General features: G+C 52.7%; 1 protein-coding gene across 1 annotated transcript in view; it reads right to left on the reverse strand.

Annotated features, from left to right (window-relative positions):
* Nkd1 (NKD inhibitor of Wnt signaling pathway 1) overlaps positions 1–16,523 on the reverse strand; it is a 73,718-nt gene that overhangs the window by 13,102 nt on the left and 44,093 nt on the right. The window contains exon 4 of the mRNA XM_021170100.3: positions 7,199–7,265. Coding sequence (XP_021025759.1) covers positions 7,199–7,265 — 67 coding nt within the window. The remainder of the gene's footprint in view (positions 1–7,198; positions 7,266–16,523) is intronic.

Consider the following 16,523-nt stretch of genomic DNA (forward strand, 5'->3'; position numbering starts at 1 on the left):
GACCGGCATCCTTACTGTCAGGGAGGCCACCAGTCCCAAGTACTTTCTATTCCATCCCTAACTGTCCTGCTCTGATCCTATTGGTCAGACACCCTCCTCTGGCGGACCCCGAATCCAGGAAGGCCAGGCTAATAACTGGCCAGGGACTCAGAGACAGTCAAGCACCGACTACTAAATCTATTCAGTGCCCACTGGGCCATAGATGCTACCATGAGTCCAGACAGGGCACAAGGTATGGCTTTGCCATTCAGGCCTTGGGGAAAGGTGGTCCTCCTGCTACTCCTTGAACCAGGGAGCTCTGTTGAGGCCCTGACTTTACTTGTCACCAGCATGTCCCATAGACACAGCTGGACTGCACAGGAGCATCATGGGAGAGAGTGGCATTTGGTGCTCCTACTCTTCCAATCTAGGCATCTTTAAGAGTCTGTATAGTGGAGGAGAGGTGGTATCTCCCTCACAGGGATATTGGTTCTCAGTAGACAGCATCCTCAAAGTTCCAGGAGGGGTCTGTGAGGAGACTGCTGGTCAGATACTATGGTGGGTATTCAGCAAGTGCTCAATAAGTGCTGACTGTCCCCCAGCCCCTGCCTGTAGCCCAGGTGTGAACAATCTCCCTTGCTCCACTCTCCCCCTGTGTAGGAACTATAGAGACATCACAGCCTGCAGACTCCTCCCCCCCACCCTCCCAGAGAGAGAAGGGGAAGCAGAAAGCAAAACAAAGCCTAGTTCCATCTTCAAAGCCACTGCCTGGCTCTGCAGAAGTCCTGCTGATGTGAGCTGGCCAGGTTTATCGAAACCCGACTTCAAGTTCAAAGGGAAGTTATCAGACAAGCACCTCCAGGTTCAATGTTGCCTTTCATGTTCCACTTGATAAGCCCAAAGACAAGGAACCGCTGTTCCGTTCTCTCCTCTGGAGTGAGCGCTCTTGCTGCCATGCTAGAGAGCCTGTCTTCCTTCGGATCCTCCCCCACCCCTTCCTTTTTCCTCACCCGAGGTGGACATCACCCCCTCTTTCTTTCCTCATGTTTACTCTCTAGAGAACTGAGTGGCTTAGACTGTCCTCTCTTCCCCTGCTGGTCCATCATGATGTCCTAGCTCATCAAGCCTCCAGGATACCCCCCGTGGCCAAGTTAGTGAATATTCAGAGCACCCCAGCCTGGACAGGGCAGAAATAAACAGTAAGCCTGGAAGACATGCTGCCAGGGTAAGACTCCTTGACACCCTGTGCCTTATCAAAGAAGACCTTTCACCCCTACTGTCCCCTGATCAAGTGCAGGAAGAGGTGGCAGAGAACCCACAGAAAGCCATGAATTCGTAGGGTCAGAGCCAAGGGCTAGGATTCTGGCAGCTGGCACAGGATCTGCAGATGACTTCTCCAAAGCAAACCAAGGCAACCTATATTGTAGCCCAACAGCTGAGCAGAGCATCTCCACCTGGCTACGGCCCCTGGCATCAGGGCTTGGCAGCAAATGCTGCTCACTGCAGGCCACCCAAGTCATCTACCCAGGGATCAGAAGGATGCCATGCTGCCAAGGAAGGCTCTGGTGGCCAAGTCTTCACTCGGATGCTTGTCCCTGCTTCACCAGCTGCCAGTCTGAGACATCTTTCAAAGGCACCCTGAGCAGACTCCAGCTGCCAGGGAGAGCCACAGCACGGTGCATGGTCAGGGAGACGGGAGAACGGGAAGCACAGAAAAGGGAGCAGAGGAAGGAACGCAGTAAGATGTTCCAGTGCCTAAGAAGCATGTCTGGGCGATGAAGAACAGGATGCCAGGAGGCCTTGAGAGCTGCTGGGCCTGCAGCCCGGCTTTCCAAGTGAAGTTTAATGAGACATGTCACACGTACTAGTCCCTGGCTGCTTCTGCTGCACACAGGAGAGCTGTATCAAGTCACCACAGCTAGGAACCGTCTGGCCCTTCGTGTATTGCTTATGTGAAGGCAGCCCTCCTATCCTTCGCAGGTGAATGCTTGCTCGATAGGGCACAGCCTGGAAGTTACCTGTGACTGACTGTTCAGCTAACTGGAAACCCTGTGCGAGACCCAACCTGCTCAACCATTCAGAGTGGCCACAGAGGGAGAAAATGTCATTTCTACGTCCTTAAAATTGCTTCTTAGCCCAGAAGACGGTGAGGGGCTGTGCTGTAGGGCTCCTGCTCTCTGTCCATCTCACACGGAGGCCATGGCGAGCAAGCGGTGCTGGCTGGCTGACTTAGCAGAAGAGTCTCTGTAAGCATCAGCTCCAGCCTGGCTGCTCTCCACCCCCCAGCCACTGCCAGATTAAATGCATTACTTGACCATCTTCACCCGGCTCCCTTTGAAGTTCCTTTCTCAAGCTTCAAAATACCTTTTGGAGGGAGATCAGACAGCATTAAACAGAATTACTAATTAATTAAGCAAAGTTAAATTTTAAACACTGTTTGTTGTGTTAGCCAAAAGCCCGAACAGAACAGACTTCTTTCCTCCGCTGAGATCAAAGACAGCCTCTTTCCCTCTCCCCTCCCCCAGTTTAAAAAAAGGAGAGGAGGAGGAAGAGAATGAAGGAGGAGGAAGAGGAGGAGGAGGAGGAAGAGAAAGGGAAGAGACTTGGGAACCAGGGAAAAGGGGCAGCTGTGACTAGAACCTGGATTCCCAAAGCATCCCAGGGCCAATAGGAGGCACGCCTGGGATCACATGCTGTGAGAGGTCCCCATCACTTTCTGGGGACTGTTTACCCTGGCAAACAGCAGTGACCTAGAGAGCAGCCTGGCACAGCCCACCCAGCCTGAGCACTGACAGCTGGCGCCATCCAAACAGCAGGGGGAGAAGAGGACTTGGAAGCCAAGTGGGCCCTCCTTATACAGCAGCTCCATCCGAAGCTGCAAGGCGCATGCTCACCTAGGGCTCTTGCCCCATGGCTAGGGTCACTTGGGGGTCATCTGAAGTTGCTGGGAGAGAGGCTTTGAGAAGCACACTGTTCAGTTCCAGAAGTGTCACGCGTGTGGCACCAGAGTTACGTGCAGCGTATTATTTCTGACATTTCTCACGTGCATGAGAGGCAGGTGTGGAAGGAGGAGTACTGAGCTGTGTCTCGTAATTGGTACAAATGCATCCATGCTGTTAGGACCCGGTCTACCTCCATTCAATCTGGCAGCCTATCCTGCTCAGTCCCAGATGGGGCCCTCTGATGACCTACCTCACAGCAGGCTCCATATCTGCACAGACAGAACTCTAACTTTCTGGAGGCTAGTCCCCGCTAGCTGCGTGGGGCTGGTGCATCTATTCATCTCTACAGAGGAGGGTTCTCATAAGTATGAACCCAGCTGCGCCACGTCCTACACACAGGTATTGGTAAGCTAAGACAGACAGATGCTGTTAGTCCTGGCTTAAGCAACTTGGGGACCTAGTGTAGAAGGAAATGGTTGAAATTCAGAGCAAAAATTCAAACTCAGGGGACAGTAGCCAATGCTAGCTTATTTTAACACAACTCACAAGAGCCTAGTTAACAGCAAGCTTGTATAAAAGCAAGAAGCTGGAAACCAGGTTATGACCAAGGCAGTAAAGATCCAGGTAAAGTGCAGAAATGACCATCAAGAGTGTGACACGTGCCTTTTCTACCTGGAGAGCCAGCAAGTTTCCAAGCAGACACGATAGAAGACTGGGTACAAGCTGAGGTTTCTGTGCTGAAATCTGGATACACGCCCTAACATGCTCCTGATCCCCTGCAACTGTCCACACAAAGATATCTGTGACAAATATTCTGGTCTGAGGGTGGCTTGCCAGGCTGTTTCTGGGCCTACAAGCCTCCAGCGAGCAGCTGTCAGGGGGAATGCAGATGGATTTTAATATTAGCCTATGCCAAAAATAATTAGGAGGGTAAATCTGCGGCCACGAGGAGAAAGATCGTGTGTGCATTCCAGGCCAAATGGTTTCTTGCATGATTGGCACAGGCCTCAGGAGGAAAAAGGCTCCAGAGATGCACAGATGTGCCAGCATGGCACTGCCAGTCAAGTTGGCAGGTACACGTGTTGTCTCATTAAGTCCTTGCTAACACAGCGTACGAGCATCACCATTTGCATTTCACAACATTGGGAATGAAGCTTTAGACACTACATGGAAAGCTGGATGTGGTGGCACACTCATGTCATGCCAGGACAGGGAGGCCAAGCAGGACTGTGAATCTGAGCCCTCCACCCCAACCTCGCCAGGCTACGGAATCAAGACTCTGTCTTTAAAAAAAAAGGAAAAAGAAGAGAAGAGAAGAGAAGAGAAGAGAAGAGAAGAGAAGAGAAGAGAAGAGAAGAGAAGAGAAAAGAAAGGAAAAGAAAGAAAAGGGATGTATTTTTCACAGCCTCTATCTACCTACACCATTACACTATAGTCAGGTCTCACAAGCCTAGAGTTTTCCTGGTTATAAAAGTGAGAGCAGAATTTCTGCAAAGAATCCCATGACCCAGAAGCCATGCCTTGCTTGAGACAGCCCCACACATTCCGCATTCAAAGGGGAGAGAGCTTAGGGGTGGAGTTTTGTGTCTGCTCAAATTTAGATGAGAGGGAAGTTGGGCCAAGTGATCCTCCCTGACAGGAAAGAAGCCAGGGATGTCACTAATGTACCCTTTCATGGGTAGACATTCCTGATGCTCCCCAAAACCTCATCTCAGACTTTCAGGGACAGAGGACAGAAAGAGATGGAGAAGGAGAGGATGAGGGTGTGCGTGCACGTGCGCACACATCTGCTTGCACGGTGTGGCCAGCTACATTCCTAGATCCTGCCAGGCCTTTTTAGGCAATCCTATCAGAGAATTTTCAATTTCAAGAGCCTCAAGTTCAAACAAGTTTGGTTGAACATCTGAAAGAGCCCGGAATCCTGGCTTAAGGAGTGTGTGCTGTGAGCCTATGCTTTTCAGGGAACCAAGGCCACCTCCCAGCAGCAGTGATCTGGCCAGCAGAGCCCCCAAACATTCCCGGCTCGCCTCCAAATATGCACACTGCCCTCCCACACGCCACTCCTGGGCCCATGTCCCAGGATTCTGCTTTAGAGACACTTGTGACTGAGAGGGAACAGGCAAAGGGGAAACAGGCAAAGGAGGTAACTGTCTACCAATAGTGTCTGGTCCTCACGCTCTGGGGCCTGAAGTGAAGTGAGGGACAGCGTGAGTGAAGGCAGGGACCCTGGACAAAGAGAGAGCTGTAAGAGTCCGCTGTGGTTCATCCACTTTGCCCCTGTCCTTCCCCAGTGTGAAAGGCCATGAAGGAGATTAGCTTTCTAACCTGACCACTGGGGAAACAGCTAAACCTCCCTGGCACAGCAGAGCCACAACCTCCACTGTCTATGCGACACTTCCGTGGACAGCAGAAGGGAAGACACCAAGCCATGTTCACTCACTGGAAAGGGCTTAGAGGCGCTGGGGACTGAGGTGTGACTGCAGAGCTTGTGGGGAGCTCAAGCAGGAAGAGGAGCCAGGGCAGCCACCTGCTGCTCCCCAGAGGCCCCCTCAGACCTCAGGCACTGCCAGCTAGCCTTGCCCACGGGCCTGCCCTAGAGGAGTGAGTGGAACCGCCTGAAGCCGTTCCTTGAGAAGCCCTTCCCCTCCTACTCCAGTCTCCAGTCCCCAATAGCTAGGTGGCTCCATGTATATTCTTTGGTTGGTGGTCCAATCTCCGGGAACTCCAGGGGGAGGGGGGATCTGGCCTGTTGACACTGTTGCTGGCACCCTCAACCAAATGCCCTGGACCCAGAGTTTCTTCCTTTTACTCAGGCTTCTCTTTAGCCAGATACCAAGCTCTAGTGGGCTCTGTTTGCAAGGCCTGGAGGGAGCCTGGCCCAATGAGAGGGGTCATATACTTTGGTAGCCTTGACAGCCTTACTAGGTGGGACAATGGCCTGCTAGGTTCTACAAAACTAGGTTTCTGCAGCAGATACCAACTGGGCACTGGGGTCAGTAGAGACACTGCTTGGAGTCCCTGAGCCAGAAGTGAGCCAGAAGGCTGGGGTGCGCCCTGGGCATAGGGATACTCATCATAAGTCAGGGGAGCCCATGAAGGACCCCCTTGGATGCATCCTGGGCCTGCCCACCACACCAGTACTGACTCACATGCACTCAGAGCACAGACCTCAGAAGTGTACAAGGGGTTTGGCCCTCCTGTGCTTAGCTGCTTCTGGATCTCCAGAAGGAGGGTCCCTCTGCTTTCCACACCCTGCCACACAGGCCTGCGGTCAGCTTGGAACCTCTGATGTTTACTTTGTTCTTTCCCAAGTTCAAAAGGAGCTCACAGCCCTGCACGCCAAGCCAGCCCTAATCTCCTGCTCCGGTCCCAGCTGGCCAGTTAAGGCGGCTAAGACTCGGGATTAGGGGTAGCTTTACAGAACAACCCAGGAGCCAAAGCCCTCCTCTCCTGGGATGGCCAGAGACTCCTTTTCATCTTCACGCCTCACAAGGCCCCTTCCCCTCCCTTAAACAGCTAGCTCTCTAGCAGCCAAGAGGCAATGGGCTTGACCAACAGAAAGACAAAGATGACATTCAGGAACCAGTTTTCTCCCCTGGCCAGGAGCATAGAGGGATGCCGCAACCTAGGCCCAGCAGGTGTATGGCTAGGGCTCAGAAGCATCTGCCCTTGGCAGCTTGCCATGCACAGCCATAACCCTGCCCTAGTGTGGGTGGGCTTGGGCCATGGCACTGGGAATGGCAGGAGAGTCCCTGGTGGGTACTGGGTCCAGGGTCCTTCCAAGGGTCTGAAAGGGCAGACAGGGTCCTTGCTCTCCTGGGCTGCTCAATGTTGGCCAGGCTCTCCTTCCATGGTGAGTAACAGGCAGATGAAGCCCTCTCTATTGCTGGTCATAGTCATGGGAGTTCAGCTGAGCCACGTGGGCAGCTGCAAAGCATCTATGCATCAGGGCACAGGCTCTGCCGGAAACAAACCAGCAGGCGAGAGGTTGGGTTTGTGCCACTCTCCCCAGCTCTACAGCAAGGCGTTTCTGCTGGAGAAAGGAGGGTTCTTGCATAAGGGACAGGAGGAGAGAGGGCAGAGGCCAGTGGGGGATATTCACTCACTATCACTGACACCACCACAGGGGGTTAGCCCTGTGATGGCCCCTGAGCTATGTGGATGTAACTCTGAGTGCTGGGAAGGGTTCCTCATCCCCTGCTTATACCTTCTGAGCTCTGTGGGCCTCTCCCTGACCCCAGTGCCAGACATAGGCAGAGCCACTGAAACCCACATACCTTCTAGGGGGAAGTCGTCCTCGTCCTCCTCACCGAGAGCCTCTCTAGAAGTGTCACCCACGAGTTCCTGGGGAAGACAGAGCATCAGGTTACAAGACAGTGGGGGTGGGGGGTGCAGTAGGAGCCAACCTGGCTAGACTGCACAGGTGGTGGTGAGGACACAGGGCTGAGCAGATGAGACAGGACCTAGTCATATGATAATACAAGTGGCTTCTCAGTGCACAGCACCCTGGGAAGAACTGCCCAGGACCTACAGAGGCCAATTCCATGCCCCCACTGGGACGCCAGGTAAGGTCAGTGTCTCTTGTCCCTCCCGTCCAGCCAACTTCACAGCCACAGACTCAGCAAGGCTCCAAGAGAGACCTCAGTCTAGATTCTTCCTCCAAACAAGGTGGGGCCCTCTGCGCGCTCTTCTCTGATCAACCCCTATTACCCGCAAGGCCAAAGCGCCAATGCCCTGGGCCTGCGTGCTGTGGCCCCAGTGGTCTTCACTAGGACCTCCGTATCTTGTCCACACCCCATCATCCCAGACGTTAATCTGATCTTGGCACGTGCCTGGTCTGTCCCCTCGAGGAGCTGTTGATTTGGGATCCAACATGGCCGGGGGTCCTTCCCAGCAGCCTTGTCAAGCTGCCATTCAGATCCTGTCATACTGGCAAAGGGAATGTTGCTGTCCCACAGGCTCGGAAAGGTCTGAGACGCCAAGGGACGAGTGCTCCAACTACCCTGACTCGTCCCAGCAGAAGAGATACAGAAAGAATTAGACTGTAGCTTACTAAATGACTAGTTTTTGGTACTCAGCCAAAAGTTTCCAAACCTAAGATTATTTAGATAAAGTTAAATAAGACCTTTAATGTAAGACTTCCCGGGGCCTTCACTATAGTCAGCAACACGTGAATCTCCACTGCTGTATACTGCAGTATGGGGCTCACATCCCAAGGACCACATTGCCAACATTAGGAAAATACCCCTCTCTTGGAAAATAAAGAGCTCGGGGATGGGCACGCCATATTCTATTTCCTAATGTGGTTGGTGTGACAACGCTTCTAAATCCCAGCAAATGGTAAGAGCTAAAAAGCCCAAACACGGCAGCTGCTACCAGAGCCTCATTGTGACAACAAAAACCTTTGCATTGGCAAAGCTTCCACAGAATACAAACCACCCAAACTCTGCACTTCAGATGCTTAAAGAACATCCAGGCTTGTCCTGACAAGGCACAGAAAGGGATGCTGCATAGAGCGGGTTGCTCAATGGTTAGAGCAGCAGGGTGGCTTCCAGCCTCCACTTTCGTTTTAGAGACAAACAGCTCTCTGTTTGCAGGTAGCTCTCTAGACCATTCTAGGCACTACACTCCTTCTTCAAGGTAGTTGAAGCATGGCTGTGCCTGCCCCGGTGCCCCATTTACTAAAACCCTGGTGACTTTCTTCACACCCCTTCTTGCCAATTATCATAATCACTGAACATTTCCCAGGCTTGTAATCTGGCTGTTTGTGTTAACAGGACCAGCGTTGACAGGGAATCTGCAGACACTGACAGGAAAGGGACATACACAGGTGGCATCATCAGATGGTGGGGACGCCCCAGCAGCCAATTAAAGTCCAACTTTCATGCCACAGAGACTGCTGCCATCTCTTCAGTCCCAAACTGCTGGCAGGCAGTGCTTGCGACAGGAGCAGGCAGCAGGCTTTAAGGGGACAAAGGCCCTTCACGCTGGGTCCTCTAGGAAAGAGTGGTCTCAGCGCTGACCTCAGTAGCCCTCATAGCACCACAGCAAGGATGCTAACAATGACGAGCCTTTGAGGTCCTGGGACTTTCTACTGGTGTTACTGCCACATCACCCCAACAGAGCAGCCAAGGAAGCCATGCACTGATGCTGTACACCTGCCAGCACGGCCGCGAGTGACAGGCACAGCAAACCCGCAGAGGACTGAGCTCACACAAAGTATATGCTCCCTAGCACACGGCGATGCTTCCTGGGCCGCTCAGGGTCTCAGTATAGAGTGTTCGTGGTCTCTAGACCCAGGGAAATGTGACATAGTGAACCAACCCAGGGTTAGGAGAGCCCTGGCTTCTGGGCTTATCTGTACAATGGTCCCCAGTATAAACCACACTATGGTAGGACAGCTAACAGTGGACACTCCCTGCCCAGTAGGCAGCGGGGACGTTGTATTAAATAACCTCCTCTGGCCATCCCAACAGTCCTGCTCTGTCCTCCTCTCAAGAAGTAATTGATTTGCAAATATCACAGTGCATGTGTGAGCACCGTTATCCCGTGGCAATGGGACAGCAAACAAGGATGCTGACAGCAGCCGAAGTGATAGCAGCTGCCACACGTGCGGCACTTGTGCTACACGTGCAGCGGGTGCAAGGCCCGGATCTCACCCACGGCACTGCAAAAAACAGAAGGATCAGATGGCAAAGAAAAGGCACCGAACAGAGCCCTCTCTACTGTAAGTCTGAGACCAGCCTGGGCTACACCTTATCTCAAAACAGACAGACAGACAGACAGACAGACAGACAGACGCATGAATCAGGACCTGGCCATCAGCTTTGGTGGGTTAGAGGCCAAGTGCTCCAATCTACCCAGTGGGACTCAGAACAGCACAGCTCCTTGCTCTCTGGGGTATGGGCTTGGTCCAGGCTGCAGCCTGGCTGAAAGCCCAGTCCACACAGCCACTGACCTGAAGCAGGAACATGGTTCCTGCAGAAACGTGGATGCTGCTGGAACTGTGCCCTCTGACTCATCGCTCTAACAAGCCCCATGGGGGCTGCAGCAGAGGGTACAGAAGTAGAATCAGGGGGTCACGGGCAGCGCAAACACAGCTCACTGCACCAGCTAAGCCACAGAGGTTCAGCTCTACCTCCCAAGGTGCCTTGGTTCCCCCTCCACAGGCAGGGTCCACAGCACACTGTCTCAGGGTGACTCTGGGGGTGGGGGACAAGGAAGTGCTCCGCCTCTGTGCTGGAAGATCAACCAGCAGGTACTGTTCATTGTGTCCTCGGTGCTCACTACCAAGCAGCTATGGGCAAATGCCTGAAATGCTGGAATTGACCAATCCTAGCTGCCCTCCCAATGACAACCACTGTGTGGTATGCTGCTATTATACCCACTTTATGGATGAGAAAACTAAGTCAGAGCAGTCCTGTGACTGGCCAGTGCTACAATTCTTATATACTAGAGAGTCCAACCTTTACCACTGCACCTCCTTAAGAGGCTTGTGTACGGCACCTAGACAGAGAACTATCTAATTAGAAGGATTCAGGACCTAGGCCCCTCTCTTCTGACCTCCAGAACTATGGGCCTCAGACTTATTCCAAATTCTAAGACCAGAGGCCTAGCTTGGTAGTCTGTCAGGACATATGGCCTACATGTGCCTCTAAAGTTCCAGCACTGCCCCTCTGCTGCCCCTGGGAGCCCAGCCTCTACCCCTCACTGGGCCCCAGGAAGAGCAACTTCTCCTCCGGTCACTGGTGTGCAGCCGGCCCAGCCCTGAGCTAAGCAGCAGGCACACTGCCTTATAAGGCCTCAGGGACGGAAAACCACATCAAAGCGGGGCCTTGGGGGACGCTGGCGCGGGCTAGGGATTTTCCTCTTTGTCACTGGGACCTCATACTCCTGAACTCAGTCTCCCCCACGCAAGGCCCCAGCAGGTCTCTGTCAATCTTTCTGCTCCCTAAGAGGTAACAGATGTGGGTGCCACACACTTTCCAAGCAAACTCTTGGTGCCCACAGAACACGGTACCGTATAGACTTCGAGAGTGCACAGGACTGAGACATTCCAGGAAGAGGGGGTGCAGCCCAGGCCACCCCAGAACCCTTAGATCCAAGCAGCCTGTCCCACTTAGCTCCTGAAATGAATGCACAGCAACCTCTCTCTTCCATGAACTCTGCAGACTTGGCCCAGCCCCACTAATGGCAAGCTCCACCTCCTGCTGTCAGAGCTGGGACAAAGCCAGACCATGCTCCAGTGCCCAGGTGGGCCCAGCAAGGGCTCTAGCCCCTCTCCACGGCTGAGTGGCAATAAAAGTGTCACTACACTTGTCTGCCCCTATTTTCCTCCTCTGAGAAATGGAGATTTTTATGTCAAAGAGGAACCAGGAAGAAAGTGGGGTCAAAATGTCTAGGCATTTTGTGGCATCTGTTACAAGATGATGTAATATCTTGTCAAGAGCCTAAATGTCACTTCTCCCATTCTTCTGCCACAGCCTCCCCTTGCAGGTGCTCTCAGATATTCTCATGGTCTATCCTGATAACCAACTGGCTCCTGCCCAGCAACCCCACCCCCTCTGAGAGCCCATCCAAGTTCCGTAGCATCTGGGGCTAAGATATCCCCCAAAGGTCATCAAAAGATATGGTATGACTCTTCATAGTGAGACTCCTCTGCCTGTCACACAGTGTACATCCCCTGGAAGGACCAAAGGAGCACATGCAGGGGACCCGATGCCACTACAGTGACTGAGTAAGGGACCACGAGGCACCCAACAGGCCAGAGAGCATACAGAACAGATGCCCTGGTCACTCACTGGACGGGGAAGGAGTGGCCTCAGTCAAAACCCCAGCCTTATCAGAATCCTTCCAATTCTCAAGGATGAGATAATGGTCCTCTGGGCTCCATGGGGGCTGATTCCAAAGACACCCAAATCCTAGGACTCTGGAAGCCCTGAGGTAAAATAGCACGGTATCTGTACGGAGCCTAGACCCCTCCCTTGGAGTCTTCCACCCATCTCTAGATGACTCGTAGTTCCGACAAGTGCAGTTGTGGAAGCAGCTGTCACACTGCTCTTTAGAGAATAACAGCCAAGAAAAGAGCCTGTCCTTGCTCAATACAAAGGTTGTTTTTCCATGTGTATCTTCAGTGGGATGAATGGGTGGGTGTGGGACCCACGGAAACAGAGGGCCAGCTGAACATGCACATGTCACCCAGGGAATGAAATCCTGATTTAGCAAGACCTCGGATGATCCCCCACTTCCCAGAAGAAGGGTCTGGAGCTCAGACAGATGGAAAGAAGGGTTGAACTGGTCGGAGAAGCTGGCAGAGAAGGCTGGGATCTTCTGGGCCTAGATGAGTCCATGGTCTCCTAGTTCCAGGAAATCTGGGGGATCCAGCCCCCAACAGCCCCAGTGGCTGGTTGCTTTTCTGTGGCACATCCAACAGAGATGGGATAACCAAGGCAGCTCACCATCTGGCCCTCGTCTCTAACTTCTCAGTCCCCCAGGCTTCTCTACCCTCAGAGTCCACTCATGAGCACCACAGGCCATAGGTGCTAGGAACTGCCCACTCAGGCTAACAATGAGGGACATTCAGGCCAGGAGACAAAACCAGTCACCATCCAAGGGCTAAGGAGATGGAGACGGACAAGGCTCCCCAAAGCACTGGCTTCTGTGACAGGAAGTCAGAGAACCCCCTCCCCCAGGGAAGAGGAACCCAAGTTCATTCTACCCCAAAAGAGTATCAGAACCAAGATCTCAGGCAGCTGCTTCCAGAGCCAGGCAACATCTCTCTGCAAGTGGACAGGAGCACAAGGCACAGCCCTCAGCTCCTCCAGCAGTCTACCAGCTGCGGGTCACAGGCAATGGATCCTGCGCCTCCTGGGAGCTGACGAAGACACCTGCCTCCCTGGCTGCATCTTGACTCACTTCTGGCCCCTAAAGTCCACCATTTCTGCCCAGATGGAGGTCAGAGAGAGAGGCCAGTGAAGGGAAGGTTATGAACCACCATCTCTTGAGCGCAGGCTCTGGGAGGACCCAGCTGGTTTTGTTCTGGAATTGTACCTGACATTCATTATGTGTGTGTCCCACCTTTGACCATTTCAACCCAGTGTTAACAAGAAACACTTCTGTGTTTGTTCCAAGTAAGTTTGCCATTCCGTGTTAAGCTGCATACATAGCTCCCTGGGAATGCGGACAATCTGTGGGCTATGGGTTGGCACATCTGTTAGGTGCTAGACAAATGTGGTAAGTGTGTTTTGGGTGGACTCTGGCTCTGGGAACACTGTCCCTGCCCATCCTCACACACTGCCACCTAGGATGGTGACAAATCCCAACTCATTAACCTGTTTACGGCAACAACTCAGGCTAAACTTGTCCCTGGCTGTAAAAATCCTGACACAGACCAGGACCAAGTTAGAGCCTACTATAACTGGAATGTGAGACCTCTGCCACGCTCAGGAGCTATGAAAGGCTTATGCCACCCTTGCCCATAGTCCCTCTGGTTTCCCCAGCTGGTTCAACTGTGCTGCTCAGAGGAGAGAGGCAGCTCTCAGGCACTGACAGGGCTGGCTTTCTGCCTAGGCTCACAAGAAACAGCCTCTGTGGCTCCAAAGACACGGAGTGGTGATTAAAATTCCTCCCCTCGCTCCTATTTTTATCTGCCTACAATGTAGTCGGAGTGCTCCGTGCGGCGCCCCCAGCTGGCCCCCCACAGCTAAGCATGCAGCCTAAACACCTAGTCTCCTGCTAGGGAGATGGACATCAGACATCAGGGAGGACCCCACGGGACACAAATGACCCTCAGGGATGGTGGCCTTGCCAACTTCTGGCATCAGCCAGCCACAGATTAACAAAGTACACTGCCCAGGCTATCAGTCGGCAAGCTGTGGACATTTGCATGCCACCATCACCACAACTTCCTTTAAGACAGTTCCAACCTACACTACTTGATACTCCTCCCCCCCCTCCCCTTACTACAGTAGTGAGGGATAGAACCCAGAGTTTCTACATACTAGGCATTCTAACCACTGAGATTCCCAGTCTTCTTCTTAAATGTTCACTTTTTATTTTGAGATAGAGTTTCAACTGCCAGGCTAGCCTTAAACTGACATTCCTCCTGTCTTGGCTGTTGAGTAACTGGGATTACAGATGTGCAGCTGGCTAATACTCAAACTTCTCTAAGTATGTTAAATATTCTCATTCTCTCCTCTCTTTCTCCCCACTCCCAACCCTCCAACCTTGCAAGAAGATCAGCAACTGCAGGGCTATGAGTCCTCGTTACATTCAAGGCTTTTGAGGCATATCGTACATTAAATGACAGATATAGTCATTACAATGCCAGATGTCCACTACTTACCACCCCAAGTCCTACCCCACAGAAGAATGATGCCCAGGCTTTGAGAATGGAAAGATGTGACAAGCCCCATGGTGCCCCTATGGCAAGGCTGGCTCTAACAGGAGGAGAGGGAGAAGAGACACACAGAGCCAGACACGGAGGGATGCCCAGGCTCTTTTCATAGACAACAGCTACTACATTTATAATGCAATGTCTATGGATGGAGAAAAGAAGGCTGAGGCGGGGAACAAGCCCAAACTTGAAGGTGGTAAACTTTGTATGCTTTCTTATGGTGAATGTCAGAGTTTGAGGCAGATGTCCTGGGGCAGGAGAGGCTATACAGAATAGTCAGGGCGTAGACCTAGCCCAAGCTCAGCACCCACGAGCTTACTGGGGAATGGGGGTACAAGGTCATAAAGACTAAGGACCAAGGATGATACAACGAACATTGACTGAGTGTGACAGCTGCCTGGTGCCATGCTGAGCCTGGTACCTCCACTGAACCCTCCTCAGCATGGGGTCTGAGGCCTGCTGCTGTCCCAGCATGACACTCTGGAGTCACCACTGTGTGCTATGAGACTCCATGCAAGCAATGCCACCTGCCTGCTCACTGGTGTCCCCAGCTGCTGTTACAGGGAAATGACTTACACACAAAACAGTGAGCTCACATCTGGAACAGTGGCTGTGACCTTCTGCTCCCTGGCTTCCAAGGGGCCTTCGCTGTCACCCACTGTACTCTCCTCTCTGAGGTCTTCAGGGATCAGACAGCTGTGCTGTCCCAAAAGGTATATATGGTCATGCTGCTATCTTTCCTAACTCCCAGGTTTTCCTGCCCGGTAGCTGCCTGTCACATTGCTCACCTGCCCAGCCACTGGCCTACTGCTACATGGCTGAGAGTGGATGACGGAAGCGGTCAAGAGCACCTGAACACCTCTGACCACTCAGCAGCTGTAGTGGCTGCTCTAGTGTCCTCCAGTCTGCTGCCAGGATACAGCCCATGTGCCTTGCGGGGTAAGTTGGCTGTAAACCAGGCCACTTGTGGCAGGGGGTACTGTCATCTGTTAACCTGATCACAGTGCCTCTGCTGCCCCCAAGCTACCTTGTGGAGGGGAAGGAGGTGTGCTCTGACCTAAGACAGTAAGCAGTGAGGCCAGGAGCTGGGAGAGGGGAGATCAGAAGCCAGGGTTCCCCATTCAGCCTCAGAAGTGAGGCCCTAGAAGTGAAATGCACACATTAAGCAAGAATTTTTCTTTCTGCCCTCAACAAATGCAAGAACATTTGGAGATGACAGGCAAACAAATGTGTTGGTCAGACTCTGGGATATTCTTATCTGTACAGACACATAGATACAAAGAGACAGACAGGCAGGCAGATAGACACACACATGAAGGGAGTGGGGGGGGACTGTCCAGCTTGAAAGGGCTCTGGGATTGTGCCTGCAGAGATCAGTTCCTGCTGGTCTTGCTCCCAGCATCCCAGGCCTCCCTTTCCAGCCATCCATTTTACAATCCATCTTGGCCTTCAATCCAGCATTGAAAAAGCACGTCAGCCAAGGTCTGGTAGTGCCTACCTTTTATCTCAGCACTCAGGAGGCAGAAGCAGGCAGATCTCAGAGTTTGATGCTGTCCTGGTCTACAGAGTGAGTTCCAGGACAGCCAGGCCTATGTAGGAGAGACCATGTCTCCAAAAAGAAAACAAATACAAAACCAGAAAAAGGAAAAGGAAAAAAAGAAAAAAAGGCAGGCAGGCAGGCAGGCAGGCAGGCAGGCAGGCAGGCAGGTTTCTTGTCACTCTCCCCCAGACCAATGTGCCCAGCCCACCTGGGTTGTGCTTCTCAGAGCGCTCTGCCCTTCATGAGCGCACCAGTCTCATGGCTCCCTGCACTAGTAGTGGGGGCAATCATCTTATTGTCCTAGACACCCATTTGGGCAGAATCAACAGTTTTAGCCCTGGGCTCCAGAGGACTGGTCTGAGTCTCAGAGCCCACTCAACCTTACACACAGGTGCACCAGGGTCACGTGGAGGCGAACATGGAGGAAGGACTGGCTGCTGGGGAGGCTGGGGAGCACAGAAGAGCACCAGTCTGGAGCCCTTCCTGCTAAGGGCTGAGTGGGCAGCTTAGAAGTGCCCGTGTGGATCCAGCAGACCGAGTACTCTGTGCCTCCTCCAGCAGTCTCCACGCCCTGTATTGTGAGAGTTGGTACGCCCTCTCCCCACTCTCTGAACATGCACTGCCTTTACACTAAAATATTGAATTTTTAAAGTTTTATTTTTAAAAC

The sequence above is a fragment of the Mus caroli genome, unplaced genomic scaffold (genome assembly GCF_978045245.1).
Source record: "Mus caroli unplaced genomic scaffold, Mus_caroli_1 scaffold_10, whole genome shotgun sequence".
Lineage (NCBI taxonomy): Eukaryota > Metazoa > Chordata > Mammalia > Rodentia > Muridae > Mus > Mus caroli.